Source organism: Chenopodium album, chromosome 23, assembly GCF_948465745.1.
Source record: "Chenopodium album chromosome 23, dcCheAlbu1.1, whole genome shotgun sequence".
Classification (NCBI taxonomy): domain Eukaryota; kingdom Viridiplantae; phylum Streptophyta; class Magnoliopsida; order Caryophyllales; family Amaranthaceae; genus Chenopodium; species Chenopodium album.
In genome coordinates, this window is record NC_137856.1 from 5,829,210 (window position 1) to 5,846,568 (window position 17,359).

The 17,359-nt window shown below is 30.4% G+C and overlaps 1 protein-coding gene across 1 annotated transcript; it reads right to left on the reverse strand.

Moving 5' to 3' along the window:
• On the reverse strand, positions 1-4,431 carry LOC145608856 (zinc finger protein WIP2-like). The gene is made up of 2 exons (XM_081664452.1): positions 3,559-4,431; positions 1-643 (listed from the first exon to the last, which is right to left on the reverse strand). Exons 1-2 carry the CDS (start codon positions 4,267-4,269, stop codon positions 185-187), a joined length of 1,170 nt encoding a protein of 389 aa, XP_081520578.1. The 5' UTR covers positions 4,270-4,431; the 3' UTR covers positions 1-184.
• Between the last annotated feature and the right edge of the window lie 12,928 nt (positions 4,432-17,359).

Genomic DNA, 17,359 nt, shown 5'->3' on the forward strand with positions numbered 1-17,359 from the left:
TAGTTTGAAAGTGTTTCATCTTTCATCATGAGCTATTGATAAAACCCAAAATGATCAAATATACAGTATAATCTAAAAGATCGAGTGTATATTATATATAGCTTAAGCTTTTAGCTAACTTAATCAAATATACACATCATATATGGAGTATAAGTGAAGGGAAGAAGCAAATACCCCTAGATAGCTAGTGTTGATGATTCCTTGAGTTGTGGCTTTCTTCATTATCATGTTCGATTTCTGATGCTGGCTCATCCTCTTCCTCAAAACCATCTACTCCATACGCGGCATGTCCATGTCCAAAGGCCTTAATATGGTCCTTGAGAGATCTCTTGTGCTTAAAATCCGATCCACAAATACAATACCAAAGCTTACCACAATTCTTCTCATGAGTCCTCCAATCACCTCTCACGGCAAAGGCCTTGCCACATTTCCTACACATGAAAGGCTTGATTCCATGCTTTCTCTTGTAATGTGTTTGCAAGGTTCGGAAGTCCTTGAGAGGTTTTGCTCGTGGGTGATCGATGTTGTTCTTGCACCCCGGTGCACAACAATAGCATGGTAGCCTTAGCATTCCTGTTGGTTGGGTGCCTCTCAATGACTCCGGTCCTTTCCTGTATTGAGATCCATGCCCCCACATATGCATCTACAAACATACAAAACAACATTTTTAGTGATAATTAAGTCAATCAATATCCCAAAAACTACATGCTTTCTTACTCCATTAAGAACTAATCTATAGATTTATACAAATATATTCATAGTTAGTTAAATGTCTATACAAAAAGTTGTAACATAAAAGATCGTATTGCGTATAAGGTTACCATGTATAGAAGTGATAAATTTATTTAGAAACAGTCGAATAAAGCAAGTGACACTTTTATTTAAGCAATAAGAGTACTCCATATAAAAGAAGTTATATCATCACAATACTATATATTACACACATCTTAGATATAGGTATCATTATAAATCATTATGGGATTGAAAATATAGTCTATTATTTACAGAAAGTATGATTAAGAGTTTTGAAAGCATCATGTAAAGAGAAGAATTCTTTTGAAAGTATATGTCTCTTTGTTTTGCACTCCTTTTGTCTACAAATTATGATAGTTTTTTGAGGAAAACAAATTATGATAGTTTCAATTTGTTTTGATTTTTCATGGATAAGATTATACGTAGTACAAAATTTGACCACCAACTTGTATTTTTATAATTTTTTTAGTGAAGTACAATTTGAAATTTTGAATAGACATCATTATATTTCTTTTTTTTTTTTTTTGTACTAATTTTAAGTTGTATGTAATGAGTAATAGTTCTAGTCAAAGATATACTTTAAAAATCCACTATTATTTGTTGGACAGATGGGGGGGAGTCAGCCAAAAAAAGGGTCTGAAGTTAGAGAGATTTGTTCAAATTCTATATATTGATCATATAAAGGAAGATAGAAAATACATTAAATTAGTTGGAAAACTAGCTAGAAGGTTCACATCATAAACTATCTTCCTGTTTTTGCAGTTCTAATGTTGGTCGTATTCACCCAACCATTAGTAATCAAGAAATAGAGGTGGCCAATGGATCATTTGCGCCAAATTTAGTTTAATTCATGTCAATGTTAATTATATAATACTTCATCTACTCGTATTATGTTTAGGTTAAATAAGTTCAAAATCGGATAGTCATAAATAAATTATCTAGTTTTAGGTGCAGTTCATAGTTCATGCATAGTAATTTTGTAATTTGTTAGGGCCAGCATTTAACTAGCTAGGGTAAGACTTATACTTCATGTAACTATGTCCCTCCCTCACAAGTCACAACCCTAATCACTTAAAGGTAAGATACAAATAGTGAACTAAACTCAATGACATGACATGTTGACACGGCACATATCACCGCCTCAAGGTTAGAGGCTTAGAGCTCAAACCCTTTGACGATAACATTTCATTGTTTATTATTTTTAATTACATTTACAACCTATCATCAATTGTAAAAATTCATCCTTCGTCAAATAAACTATTTTATTTTCAACTCATCGGGAATTTAAATTTTCACTTACTTATGATATATAATGAACCGAGACACCGTCCCTGTCGACACTACTTAATTATTCCTATAATTTTGTAGAATCAAAGCACATTGCACAACATTCTTTATATGGTTAGAATTTATGAAAGCATCATGAACAAGACATTGGAATGGACAAAAATAAATCAAAACAAAAAGATGAGATGAATTTTAGTAGAATTTGCTAAGTTTTAGGTGCTTGATTTTGTCCCTTTTAGCCTCTTTCAATTTCAAGAAAGGGTAGTTGCCCTTGGAAAAGTAGGGTATCATTGAAAGGCAATTATCATTGACAAAGATATAAGAGGGAAAAATAAATAGAAAACAGTTTTATCTTAATTTTTTTTTTTTCAAAAAAAGAATGGAATTTTGTTTATCTAAATGTTGGGGATCTTATTGTAACTAGCTAGAGAAAGTATAGTTTATGCATATGAAAGATTACCAATATATGTGTTGGATAATCCAAGATTCTGCTTCCCACTCAAAAACTATCTTCATGATCCTATTGCCCTGAAAACAACTACACATAAACTCTATTTCGCCCACAATCTCCCAATTCAACTCGCCAACATCATAAATACATATACTCTCTCTGTTCAGAATTAATTCTCACATTACATACTGATACACCGTAACTACAACAATAGCTAGTCATCAGCTAGTAACGTATATACTAATGTGACAACTGAATCTAGACGGTTTCAGTATAATTCAAGACATACATGCAATTGTATGAAGACTTTATTCTAGTATTCATACAAGTTAAGAAGAAAGAACTAATGGGTATTCTAAGACGTTCATGGAATTGAATGGAAAGAGGAGAGAGAAAATAAGAGAAAGGAGACAGAGGTTGAAATAATGTTGAGTTTTGACCCAGCAAACTGACACAATCAGAAGAATAGTACTACAGAGTGTATCAATAAGATTAGCACAAACTCCCAAGCACTCAATCCTATTCCTTCCTATTTACATACTGCAGAAAGAACATTGGCTTGTCTTGTTCAATCACATTTAATATATACATACATATATTATATAAATTCAATTATACTTGTATAATAACTTTAATATGTGGTCTGTCTAGTTAGCTAGATTCAGTTATATAAATTAAATAAATATATTTAGATTTATAGGTTTAGGCAGACATAATCTTAAAAAAAAAAAAATCAAACAATTACCCCTAATCCATGCATAATTGTCCTCTAAATTTAATCTTAAAATCAATCTTATGCCGTGATTTCCTCTTTTAAAACCTCAATTCACTAAAAATTAATTCCAAAATAATTCCAAAAACATATATTATTAAAACACTCTAAAGAAAATTATTCTGAAAAACAGTCTGCCTTTACAGATAGATAGACGCTGTAGAGGCCAGATCGAAAGGTTAATGATGTAGACGAGATTCGATATGAGATGACAGTATAAGTTGGTTTACGTTCTCGAGCGATCGAGATTAATTAATTAAAGAAAAGAAAAGATAAAGAGAGGAAAGTGACTGACCTGCATGTTGTTGTAACGGTTGAAGGTTTTGAAGCAAACAGGACAAGAAAACTGAGTAGGACCAATTAAAATCTGGGTTGGAGTAGGGATCCAATACTGCCCTTTATTAAGCCTGCTTAAAAAAGGATGCCCAAAATCTTCAGTAATTTCTTCATTTTCATTATTATTGTTATTATTATTACAATCTCCATCTTCTTCACTAATCATACTATTATTATTGTTTCTGGAGTTGGAAGGAGGTGATGATAGAATGGAAGCAAGATCAGCTGCACTAGGGTTTGGTAACCCTATGTGTAAAGCTACTGTAACGGTTTCGTCTTCGTCTTCGTCTTCTTCCTCTAAGCTGGTGCTTTTAGACGATCCAAGTCGAGCCGAGTTTTGATTGATGAAATTGTTGTTGTCATTGACTATGTCCATGGTTGAAGGGCATAGGCTTAGAAGAGGGAGGGCTTCTTTGAGAGGTGGAGAAGGGGGTGGTGTTGGAATATTATTATTGTGATAATAGAAATTATTATTATTGATATTACTATTATTATTGGAGTAATTAGGATAATAATAATTGTTATTATTATTGTTGTTGTTATTATTGTAGAAAAGGTATGAAGAAGGGGAAGGTGAATGAGGGTGAGAGTTGAATTTAGACAATTTGAGGTAGAAATTTGAGAAGGGATTATTGTTATTATTTTTATTGTTGGTATTATTATTATTCATGATGAAGATATAATATGATGATTAAAAGGGGGAAAATGAAAAGCAAGGAAGATATTAAAAATGGGGAGGTTAGAAATATGGAAAGGGGAAGAATTTTGCTTTTATAAATGGGGGAGTAAGTCAGGACTATGAAGAATGAGAGAGAGAGAGAAAGAGAGATGAGTGAAGAAGAGTGGGCGGTGGAGGAGAGTGGGCTCTCATTGTACTCAACTTATTAAAGGAAGCAAAGGTGTATGTATTGAAGGATTGAAAAATAAAAGGGAATTCAAACTAAAATACCAAGTACTCCTTCTGTTTCATATTTCCTCCATTTTTTATAATTTATAGATGTTTGATTTTATACAATACGTTGTACTTTGAATCAGTATGTGGGTTCTTATACGATTCGTCTCAATTTATGCTTTTATATTATTATTGTAATATTGTTGATTGGAGATCAGATAAATGTACGTGGCTGGTATCAAGTACTAGCTAATGTGAAAAACAAAAGAATAGTAAAACATACTTGCTCCGTGTATTAACCATTATGTTGAATTTCATGTTTTCGTGTTGTCTAATCAGTAATATTTTTAATTGTGTGAGTTCAGTCTAAGGGCCTGTTCTCATTGACTGAACTCAGCTGAACTGAACTCAGCTGAACTGAACTGAACTGAACGCAGCTGAACTGAAATGAATATTTTATAAGAGAAGGAAATTAGGAGCTGAACTGAACTGAACTGAACTCAGCTGAACTGAACTGAACTGAATTTCAACGTAAAAGAACATGCCCTAAATGTCTATATAATAAGATGGCCATAAAAAGGATGTGTATAATAATGATTAATGAGTTGAATAACAATCATACTTATTTGAGTCATTTCATTCCATGTATACAGTTCTGTATGTCATATTGTTGTATATAAGGTTGTGTTCTCTTCATCATATACTTTTGTTGAATTATAATTATTGTTATTAAATTAATATTATTTTTTTACTGAAATAGATTTATTTTTGTCCTACCAATTTTTTTTTACTAATTAATAAGAATTATTTTTACATTATTATATTTGTCCTTTGGGGTTACTGGTTTTCACTATTTCAAACTTATATATCTTTACTAAACTAAACTTATTTTTGCTATTTAACTTAGTTTTGCAGAATTGAAATGATTGTTTAATAAATATTATTTGAATTAAATGAAGAGAATATGGTCTTTTCTCTTTAGATGATATTTTCTAAAATCAAACTACTTATGTTGACTTTAAATTATTTTTACTAATTAAAAACTTTTTTTATTCACACTATTATATGTGTTCTTTGAAGTTATTGTATATTATTAATTAAAAACTTATTCTTTATAGACCACTTAAATTATGTTTGCTAAACTAAAACTTATGTTTGTTCAACTTAGCTTACTTATATTAAATTAAACTTAGGGCCTGTTCACATTTACTTAATTTCAGTTCAGTTCAGTTCAGTTTAGCTTCAATCAGTTCAGTTCAGTTCAGCTTCAATCAGTTCAGTTCAGCTCCTAATTTCCTTCTCTCATAAAATATTTATTTCAGCTCAAGTTAGTTTAGTTCAGTTCAGCTCCAATCAGTTCAGTTCAGCTCAATTTAGTAAATGTGAACAGGCCCTTAAACTTACCGATTACTGTTTATTTAATGTGAAGAGAATGATATATACCTAGTTACCTTATTAAATTGAATTATTGAGGCTGATGTCAAAACTAATAGTTAGAATATGTATGTAAAACATTATGATTACAGTGATTTCAATTGATTAATATATGTCTAATTGTTACAATGAGAAATCTAATTATATTAAGGTATTAACAAAAAATACAAATATATTAGTTATATTAAGGTATTAACAAAATATACAAATATATTATTTTTACAAATCGCATATACTTAACCTATGAAGAGAATATTATGTGCATATATTTTCTCTATCACTATGATGAAACTCGACCTATAGAATCTTCTATATGGCTCTATATACCAACATATTTGCCCTCAACGCGTTTTTTCTTTGTCAATGTTTCATCTGTAAAAAGATCTTTTTAAAATATGCATCTTTAATTTATTTATATATATTAAGGGCATGTTCTCTTACGTTGAAATTTAGTTCAGTTCAGTTCAGCTTAGTTCAGTTCAGTTCAGCTCCTAATTTTCTTCTCTTATAAAATAATCATTTCATTTCAGTTCAGTTCAGTTCAACTCGTTCAGTTCAGTTCAGTTCAGTTCAGCTGAGTTCAGTCAATGAGAACAGGCCATAAATTGTGATTCGATGAATTATGAAAATACTTATGTATTCAATAAAGAACTCCAAGCTAATTTTACTCGGTGGATCAGAGAGCACATTGTATTCAATCTCATGATTGAGTTTAAATCCTATAATGGGGTACAATCGAGAAGGTTTATGAAAATGGCCCGATAAGATCCTATATTTTACCTATAAAAAAAAGTCTTGAAAGATGATATTCTATATTTTTACACGACAAGGACAAATAAATATGATCAAGACAAGTGACGATCGTGAAAAGTCAAATGTAGCAAGTTAGTTGGGAATCTAGTGATGGAAGTATTAGGGTTTACACATAGTGAAATTAATGTGAAAGAATCGAGTAATTAAGGTAAAAGTGGGGTAAATAGTGAAGAGGTAGCCACTTTTTGTAACAATGTGTAGTAAACAACAATTCGACTTGATTGATTAGTGGCTACTTATCAACTGTACAGAATCCCTTTCTTTAATAAAAGTTGATTATGTTTTTAAAGGTGGATTTTTGTTAATAAGGTCAAATTAAGTATGGCTTTTAACCTACGAGTTGGGTTCTTTCACTGCATATTAATAGACGCCACGAATTGAGGGATTTCATTTATTAGTATTTCTAGATGAAGAATTTTTTTTTTTAAAATATACTACCTGTAATACATTTTTAAAATTAGTACAGACAAGATAGGTTATTTTCAAAAGAAAATAGTTAGTACAAATTATTAATTTAGAATGTATAACAAAATCATGGGTAAATTGGTGTATCCAATTGATGTATAATTAGTTTGACTTAATTATTCATATTCATTTTAGATTCTTATATGATACTTCCTAGCATCTTTTTCACATTAAAACAAAAATAAAAGCACTTAGATAAAATAAAATTAATTAGGATGTATTATTCTTTCTGCCAAGGAATTGTAGGAAAACTAATTTAGGTACAGCTCCATGTGAGAGCATAATTTACAATGCTCTTCTCGCATGGAGGTGTGCCAAAATCAATTTTTAGTGTGCTTAAATCCTTTCTAAAAGTTGTACGTACCAACGTATTGATTTTGTTTTACACTGAATTAAGTATCAAGCTAAGGTGGGACAATAATGTTTGTTTTTCATAAATTAATTTACTTCAACGAAATACACATGGAAAAAGCTCCAAGTTATAATTATAATGGTCATTGTCTTGAGGATGGTGGAAATCACATATGGGCCATGCTTTCTACAACTTATATAAATACAGAGTACACTCTCCATCTTTTAAAGTTTTTCTAAAGTGGACAATGATTGTCTCACAAAAAAGTCAAAATGAAAACATTTAAAACCGGAGATAAATTTTTCGTGTAAGATTATATAATAATTAGGTTTAATTAGTATGGATGGAGTAATTTCTAATACAAGTAAGTACGATTAATTGTAAAGATGAAATCATAAATCAATTTAGCTAATCAAAGATTAGTTTTGAAAGAAAATTACTCAATAATTATAGCAAAAAATATTGTTCGTAACAAGAAGTCAACAACATGTAACAATAATTAAAATAAAAATAAAAAAATGTTTTTACAAAGCTATGAGGTTGAGTAACTAAGAGAGTTGCAATCTGAATTATCTTGTTGATCGAGTGGGAAATTATGACCCTTTTATCGTAACTTTTTAAAAACATATCGTATCGTCAGTTGCTTTGTCATCAATTGTCGTCAACATATATACCTTCAAACTTGAGGCTCCCACTTTTTTCCTTCTTCTTTATTTATTTTATAAACTCCCTTGCAACGATTAAAAAATCTAATTAAAACTCTTCAATAGTAATTATTTTGTTTAAAGGAGAAGTTGTGACATATATTCCTATTATTGTACGTATTTTGGCGACCTATTAATTTTGTTGTGTAATTAATACTTGTACTTCGTATATGAATAATATGATAACACTAGCTTCTTGCTAGATCTTCTAATACAAGAATTAATATTGTTTTATCATAAAACATAAAAGGCAAAAATCAACTACTCAAATCCAAATTGATTGAGTATAAGGCCCTGCTCTTTTGAGCTTTTGGGCAAAGTAGGAGGAATCAGCAAAGCGGAGCAAAACTTCCAACACTGTAGAGCAGAGAAAAACATATTTCTATAGAGCAGAGTAGAGCAGAATAGCTCAAAAAAACAGGGCCTAAGTATGCTAAACTGATTACTTTTTGTTAACACAGTTTTAATGGATTTAGAGACAGAGAGAGAAGTATGCAATTGTACCTTTGAGATACTAGGCAATTAAAGAAATACTGTAATTAAAGTGTAGTCGTGTATGATTAGAAGATATTAATGAAGCAGGTCGATAAACTCCTAGTAATAGAGATACTTCAAAGGAAATAAATAAAATGTCAAATTGAATATTAAATTACTTTGTAATTTTAGGATTTTCGCGTTTCTTGTATTTTGCTTAGACACCATGGTTATTAATAAAATAAATAATAAAATATCTCCTCATAGAGCAGAGTATTCAATACATGTATTTCTCTGATCTACAAAATAAATTTAAAACAAGCATACCCTCATCGGGAACCGTGTCGTGACCTAGTGAAGGAAACAACCATTTTCCCACACTATGCAAGCTAAGTGACACAACATGACAACACTGATAGAGAATATCCCTAGAATATTCTCATCCTAGGTGTTTAGGATATATTTTGTATAAGATTATCTTTGATATCTGTACATATCTTATAGTTACCTAATATGATTAGGTTTCTGATTGTAACATATAAATATTGATCAATGGAAATCACTCTAATTAAGGAGTTTATATTATCTGACATGGTATCACAGTTTAGGTTAGATCTTGGGATTGTACACCATCTTCATTGTTGTTTTGGGATTTGAAAACCTAAGCCACGCAGCGGAAGAAATGGTACAAACTTAATTACAAGCCTTTAGAACACCAAAAACAGTCCAAAACCAAGTCTAAGTTACATAAATTGCAGCAGAAAGTATAAGCACAAGCTTATAAATTATGTAGGACATGTACGCCTCGATTTAGGGACTTGGGAGTTGGGACGTAGGCCTAATAATCCGTACAGTGGGCGATAGCCGATCCGATCGGGGTTACAAATTATATTAGGGGGGGACCAAAAAAACCAAGGTAAAGAAATGGGTAGAAAATGGGCCAATATACAAAATTGGGAGCTAAGATTGTACTGTACCCTTATTTGCACTACAACTGCTACTGATGTAAAAACTGATGGAATTAAATTTAGTCACTCTTTGTCGCTTTTATAAGACATCACCAACCGTCTTTGTTGGTACTTAGAGACTACTATTTCCGATGTGATAGCCCTATAGGTTGATAGTGATGCAGTACACATGCAAAGTCACTAACATATACATACGAGTATTATTGTCGATCCGTTACTAGCTCATCTGTAATTTTTTTTAAGTTGGTAAGGAAGAGGGACTTATAGGATCAGAATATCTGAAATAAAGGATTAGACACTTTTGAAGCAGGGAAAAGGGTAAGGGAAATTCACCCCAAAATACAAAGGGTAAGGGAAATTTACCCCAAAATACATCTTAATAGGGTTTAATTACTCAACCTCTTGGTTGACTAGTTGTGAGTCGCGAGATGCAAATTTTCCCACTAGACGATAGTTGATATGTGATTACTTACTTGGTTTTAGTTGCTCCACGTACTTCCTCTTTGTTTTAATAAGTGTTACACTTACTAAATGTAGTCGTGTTTTAATAAGTATTACACTTTCATTTTTGGCAAAAAAAACTACATTTAAATGTAATATCTATTTCCTCTCATGGTCCCCACCCAAACCCACTATTACTTATTTTATTATTTCTCTCCTCTCATATTCATTACTTTTCAATAAACTATTAACCCCACTAGGCCACTATCTTTGTTTTACAATTTTTTAATACTCTAACTACCCCACTTACCTCTTATTTTATTTAAGTCAATTATATTGCCTAAAACTATGTGTCGGTCAAAGTGTAACACTTATTAAAACACGGAGTGGGTTCATTGTATATCCCTACTTCCTAACAAGATGTATATACTGTATATTTCTTCTCCTAAATATTATTAGTCCACTCACTAGTAATACTCCTTCCAAATCTTAATATAGGGCTATGTATGGTGTATCGATTATTGCTTACCAATTCAATCTATTGATGATAAGTTTTGAACATAGAAATAATCATAATATAAAGTGAATAATTATTTGAGAACGGAGATAGTATAATACAGACTAGCTACTCCGCAACAAGCTAGCTAGCTAGCTATACCTAAAATTCTAGTTTACGGAGTAATTAACATTGTAGTACGAGGGAACAATCTCTGCATAGATCATCTACTTTGAGACCTATGTAGTATTAGAGTCAAGCATATGCTACACAAAAAAGGTCGATTAACTAATAAACGTAGGAGTGATAGCTAAAATTAATTGGCCATATTGTGGGCTTTGTGGCTCTTAAATCTTAATATCACAATTTTCAAATATAATATTATGTTTCCAAGATTGCACGAGTGTGTTTCAATGTTACCTGCACGTTTACCACTTTCGAGTTTCCATGTCTTGTCATGTATTCATATTTCCATACATTTTCCCCTTTCTTGTTCCTATTACGGTGTTCTATATTTTACAAATCCCAATCTTTGGAGTTCTTGTCCTATTATTTCTACATTTAACACTATACACTTAGGAAATAGCATTAGCATTACTACGCATTAGAGTTAGGTCACTTTAGGCCGACCCGATTATTGTCATTTGTGGCCGGTTTTGGATCCGAAATCTCCATCAACCCGTAATCACACTCGTGATTGGGAATAGGTAGTTATTGCCCTTACCTCCTTTTATTCTCAAATTAAACATGACCTTGTGTAGTTGAACAGATAGACTACATATATATGAGGCACGATGGTTCAGTATGGTTTTTCTCTTAATAAAAATTAGTATCACCATCACTTGTGAAAACTGAATTTAAAGTCAATCTAAAGTCCAACATATATATATATGATGCAAGTGTAATGAGTTTGTAATAAAGTAAACTTGGAGAGGACATAGGTGATGGAGGGATAGTTAGTCCCTCCCCCTCCCAAGTGGTTAGGGTTCGATCCTCATCCCCCATTCCTGTGATAAATATGGTGGGGGACCCCTCGTATCTTATCGTATGAATAAAATTGACAAAAAAAAAAGGTTAACTTGGAAAATAACATTTTTTTTTTTTGAGGCAACTTGGAAAATAACATAAACGTAAGTAAAAAAATTATATTTTTGAAAAATAAATTAAAGTGGGTTGGTGGGGGACAATTAGCTAGCTATCTAGAATTGATTTAATAATGATAAACGTCTAACAAACTCTTTAGCGCATTAAAAACTTTTAGTCGTATGACTTTATTGTATTCATCAGGGGAATAATTAACCCAAAAAACCAATGTAAAATTTTCAAAAAAAAAGATGGAAGTATATGCACATTATTTATTTGTCCTTTGCATGCATTTATTAAACCATCAATAAAGACAATGATATTTGTATATGCTGAACTTGGCTACAATATGTATTGTATGTGGGTCATTAAGATATGCTAGATTTCTACATGGGAGCATGAAAACGACTGTAGAAGTTTGTTGGTCTAATCTTCGTCCATCAAACAATCTAGTGTCGGCAATGGTGAGGAAGGAATGTTAGGATTATTGCAAGCTTATACAAATTACTCCGTATATAGTAGTATTTTTGGTTCAATAAGTCTTATGTAAGATGGGTGTATGTTAATTTTATTGTAAGACAGTCAGTTACAGAATAACTTTAACTATTTTAATAGTAACTTTAATCACTAAAAGGGTAACTATTAATTTTTTGTTAGTTTAATTTGAATTTTAAATTAATGTGTTATTTCTACTTATAGATTCATGATTACAACTATAAAGGCTAATATGATTAATCTAATGCATTATAAGTTTTTTGTAAGAAAAAAATTTCATTTTTAGGAAATAACAACTTTAGTAGTATAAAGGATAACTTTAAATACTTTTATGATAACTTTAACCCGTCTTATAATAAATTAATGTACACCTACTTTTTTTGAAGAATTTGTGTTTTTGGTTACTTTTCACTAACTTTACTCTCATTTTTAATCAATTTGTTGTTTCTCGCAAAGCCGTCATTGATATTTGGCAAGGCATTATACTATCACCTTAATTATTATTGTTAAGTAAGATTCGTTGACAATGTCCTTGTGAACAAAATAGAATATCCCATATAATCTCTTTACCTTAATTTTTGTTTATTGACCATTATTACTTACAATTTACCTTCATAACCAAAGATTATAAACAATGATCATTTTTAATAACAATTTTGTATGAAGTACGAACAAACTATCATAAGAAAATTTAATTTGTTAAGTCCACCTTGATGCATGCATACTCTGATCTGTAAATTTAATTTGTAGATTTATTTGTTGAGCCCATAAACAAACTCACATGTGAGTGAAGTATTGTCCCACGTTAATTGAAAAAGTGTAAAAGTAAAGTGTTACGATGTGTATCTCATATTGAAGAAAAGTGAAAGTTATTATGTCCATTTTTTAAGAGGCTAAGGGATTATTCCCCTCATCGTCGATATAATTTTAAGGTGGAACCTTCTTAGACTTACAAGTAGTGCATGAAGGGTCAAAGTTACTAGTAAGTCAGTAACTACTTTGCAGGGTAAGACTTGCTCAAAATTTCACAAATCACAATCCCTAAGCTAAGTTTGCTTTTAAGTCCAAATGACCAATTTGAACGAGTTACCTAATTTAATGAAATACAAGCATGAGGAAAGTAGTCTAATAGTAGTTGTAATAGTTACATGCAACCTTTTAAATGTGCAAGACTTGACTGCTCAACAACACCAATAGTATCCTTGCAAATCTGCAATACACCTGTATATATGCAAAATTAGAGAATATTATTACATACGTCATAACATACTATCGACTATTTATTCGTATTTCAATGTGGAGGAGACAACTTTTGTCTCCTAAATACTCCAATCACTTACTTTGCTTTGCATGGTGTTGAAATCCCTCTTTATCTTTCTTCTTTTTCTTTAAATTTTTGGGTGTTTTTGTAATATCAACATGCACTATTTAATACGTACATCTTGTTACGATGTAATCCCTTTGGTGAGTAGTGGATGACCGGCTCCACGTATTAGAGTTTGGCTCGTAAGGAAGGTCTCCTAATGTTTATCATTATGTGACCTAATTAGGTAAAATATGTGGATGATAATGATAAGCAAAGAGGTCATCACAATAATATGGGTTGGGGGAGAGAAACTATGGTACGGTGTTTAAATTATCAATCGCATTATATTTTACATAAATGTTATGATCGTTAGAGAAAAAGATCGTGTTTTCTTAAGTAAAGCGTAATTTTAACAACAAAAGCAGGTAAATGGTGTTGGTATAAATTAATTGATTTTTTGGATGGCAAGATGAATTATGTAGCTTGACCCAACCATGTTTAAGATTCTTTTCCCTATCCAACTTTTGCAAGCTAATTAAGCTCCTTTAAAGTGGGAAAATGGTAAGGAAATTTCACCCTAATTATCAAGACCACCAACAAGCTAGGCAATTAACTCTTGATTTAGAAAATTTTAACCTTGGCCCCATGATAGCCTTAATTATTAGCTCTACTTTTACCAAGAATAAATTACCTTACCCTTTTACGAAAAACATATAGCAATATTTATTATTAACAACAATTTACAAATTGCACGCACGCGTGATTACATGCATCATTAAGAAAATTAGTACTTAGGAGAAGGCTAGCTAGACAATTTCAATTTCATTTTCACATGATTGATTTGATAGTATTTTAAAGTCAATTGGAAGAGGGTGAACTATATGATGATGAAGCTTTAAGAATCGATGTTATTACAAGGTGCATATATTATACAACTCAATTTGTGCTCTCTTAGTCTTAATAAATAAAACCTTAAATTCTTAAACATGAAAAATACATCTTCACTTTACCCTTTAATATGACACCTCGGCTTAACTAATAATTTGCCTAAGAAATGACACCACACATCATCAAAGGTTCACCTTGACTTTTTTTTTTTTTTAATTTTATTATTATTATTATTTTTTATAACAAAAATTGTAACTCGAAAGTTTAATGGGAGGGCTAACATTATATGATGCCCGCATCAGATCCATTTTATCAATTCTTTGGCTTTCTCAGTTGAAAATGGTAGGAGACAACTTTTAATGAGAGGCTTCAATCACAAAAAGAAAAGAGATAAAATTAAAGCTAAACAATTATTGACCTATTTATTCACTTTTTGAATACCCAAAAAAATAAAATTAAGAGGCAAAAATACATAAAACAAGAGGCAACTAAAATTCTACTTTTAGATTATTCCTTTAGAAAAGTCATTTTCACAATGATAAAAATATTATCCAAATCTATATAATATATGCTATATATAAAATCCAATGTATTTTTCTCCGAGTTGTATGTGATTGTGGGAATTAGAAAGTGGTATGATAATGAACTTGTAAGTGAAGGAACAAACAAACAAACAAGCCCTTATTTTGTGAGGTTATGGAAAAAAAACACATACATGAAAAAAGAGAAAGAATTTGAATAATCCTTGATATCTAGGCCTTTTCTCTCAGCCTTTGTCATGTAAAAAGTTTTGCATGACAATCATGGCCGTCAAATCATAAAGTCATCTTACTTAGTTGACATATTATTGTTCTTTCTCCACTATTTTTAATCAAATTTGCGAATTTTAGATTATTAGTTTTCTTATTACAAAGTATATATATATTTTTAAAATTTTAATTTTATAAAAAATGAGTACTTAATTTTTAATGTGCATCAAAATTATTGTATTAGTGTTTAATTTCTAATTTACTAAAAGATAAGCTAATTGATTTAACGTAGATAATATAGTTGAATACATAATTATGAAATCTTTTTATCGCTTCAACTATGTCTTTGAATGGAATCAATTATTATGCCTTCTTTTAAAGCTACAATAGCAAGATTTGAAATCTTTAATTTGTATAACATCAATTATATTATTTTAAAAAGGTGAAATCAAGAACACCAATAAGGGCAACCTCTAATTTGAGCATGCATAAGTTTGGAATATTCCAACCAAACACTTAATTGAACTTGCTAAGTACTTCTTACATTTACATTTATTTGCAACAAACCACTTTAAGAAAGATATAAGGCTAGGTAATTGTATGTTGAACCCATTGTAAACCCATATGTGAGTGTCCCACATTGAAGAAAGAGAAGAGATAGTTCCACTTTATAAGACAGAGTAGTTACTCCTACTATATATCACCAATTGATTTTAGTATGGAACCTCTTTTGGCTTGATTGTGGATCAAACTCTCTCCCCTCTCCCCCTTATTCGAGTTACCCAGACTCATTTCGTATTATCTCATCAAATTTAACAGTAATCGAATAACTTAATTGAATTAATTTCACCATCGATAAAAAGAAAGTGTTATCTTTAATACTATATACTAAAATCTTTAATTTTATTGCTTATTAATCCATTCATTTAACTTTTTTAATTAATTTCTCAAATAACGTGTCAAGAAGGTGTGTTGCAGACTTGCTGGTATAAAAAACAGAAAAAGTAAAATTTATCAATTGACAATTCTATTTATTTCTTGTAAATTAAACTTTTTAAGTATATTTCCAACTTCTTGTAATCACATCCTAATATTATCACATACATATATATTTTCCATTATTTATATGCATGGGTGTATGTATTGGTGAGCCAGAATTCATTTGCTGTGATACAGTCTTTTGTTCTTCAATGGAATATAGTGATGAAGAAAAATTAACATAATAAAGTTTATAGAGTGTAAAGCAAAAGAGTTCCAATCAAATCATTATGCATAATAATAGTGCAAACAAAAATTATCATCATAATCTGGTAGTCAGGGTCAGTGAGATTATCATTAAAGTTTAAGTTATGCCTATTGGTTTGTTGGATTTTGTATCAGTTAAAAGGTGTATAGGTTAAGGTTTTTGGTGTTTAAAGCTATATGCCATTAGTAAAGCCTAATCAACTCCTTTAATTAACAAAAATTAAAATCCAAATATTATTTAAAAAAAAAAAAAAAACCACACACACACATACATACACAGAGATTATTTTGGAAAAAATAAATTAGTAGCTTTAGTACAATAAGTACTATAATTTTCACAATCTTTTGACATACGTACTTTGTGTGTTCAGTTCATATGACTTGATTTGATTAGAATATATTTTTTCTTCACATTTGACCAAATAAACTTTGACAATATTTCTTACACTAATATGTAATATAAAAATCATCAAATCAAAGGTCATTAATTCGATTCGTATTAATATATATGCATTATTCAAATATGAAATATTTATAATCTTTTAAATTACAAAATTAAATAAAGATATTCAACAATACGGGTCCACTTAGATATTTCTAAAATAAGCTAATCTCAACTTAAATATGTTGAACTAAACATAGCCATGATGTATTTCAAAAAAAAAAAAAACATAGCCATGACGTATATAATAATCTATTTGTTGCATGGAATAGATAGAATTTTACTAAAGATAGACAGTGAAGAGAACTTAAGCCCTGTTACGTTCACCTTACTTTCACTTATTTCAGGAATTTTAGTAAGCTAACAAGCGTTAAATAAGATTACCCAAATTAAATTTATAACTACAAGTCTACAATAGGTTTTTATAAAGTCTAATATATAGGTACTAATAAGTTCATATATATAAGAAATGACTAGCTAACTAGATACAAAAAATACTATCCATTTATACAC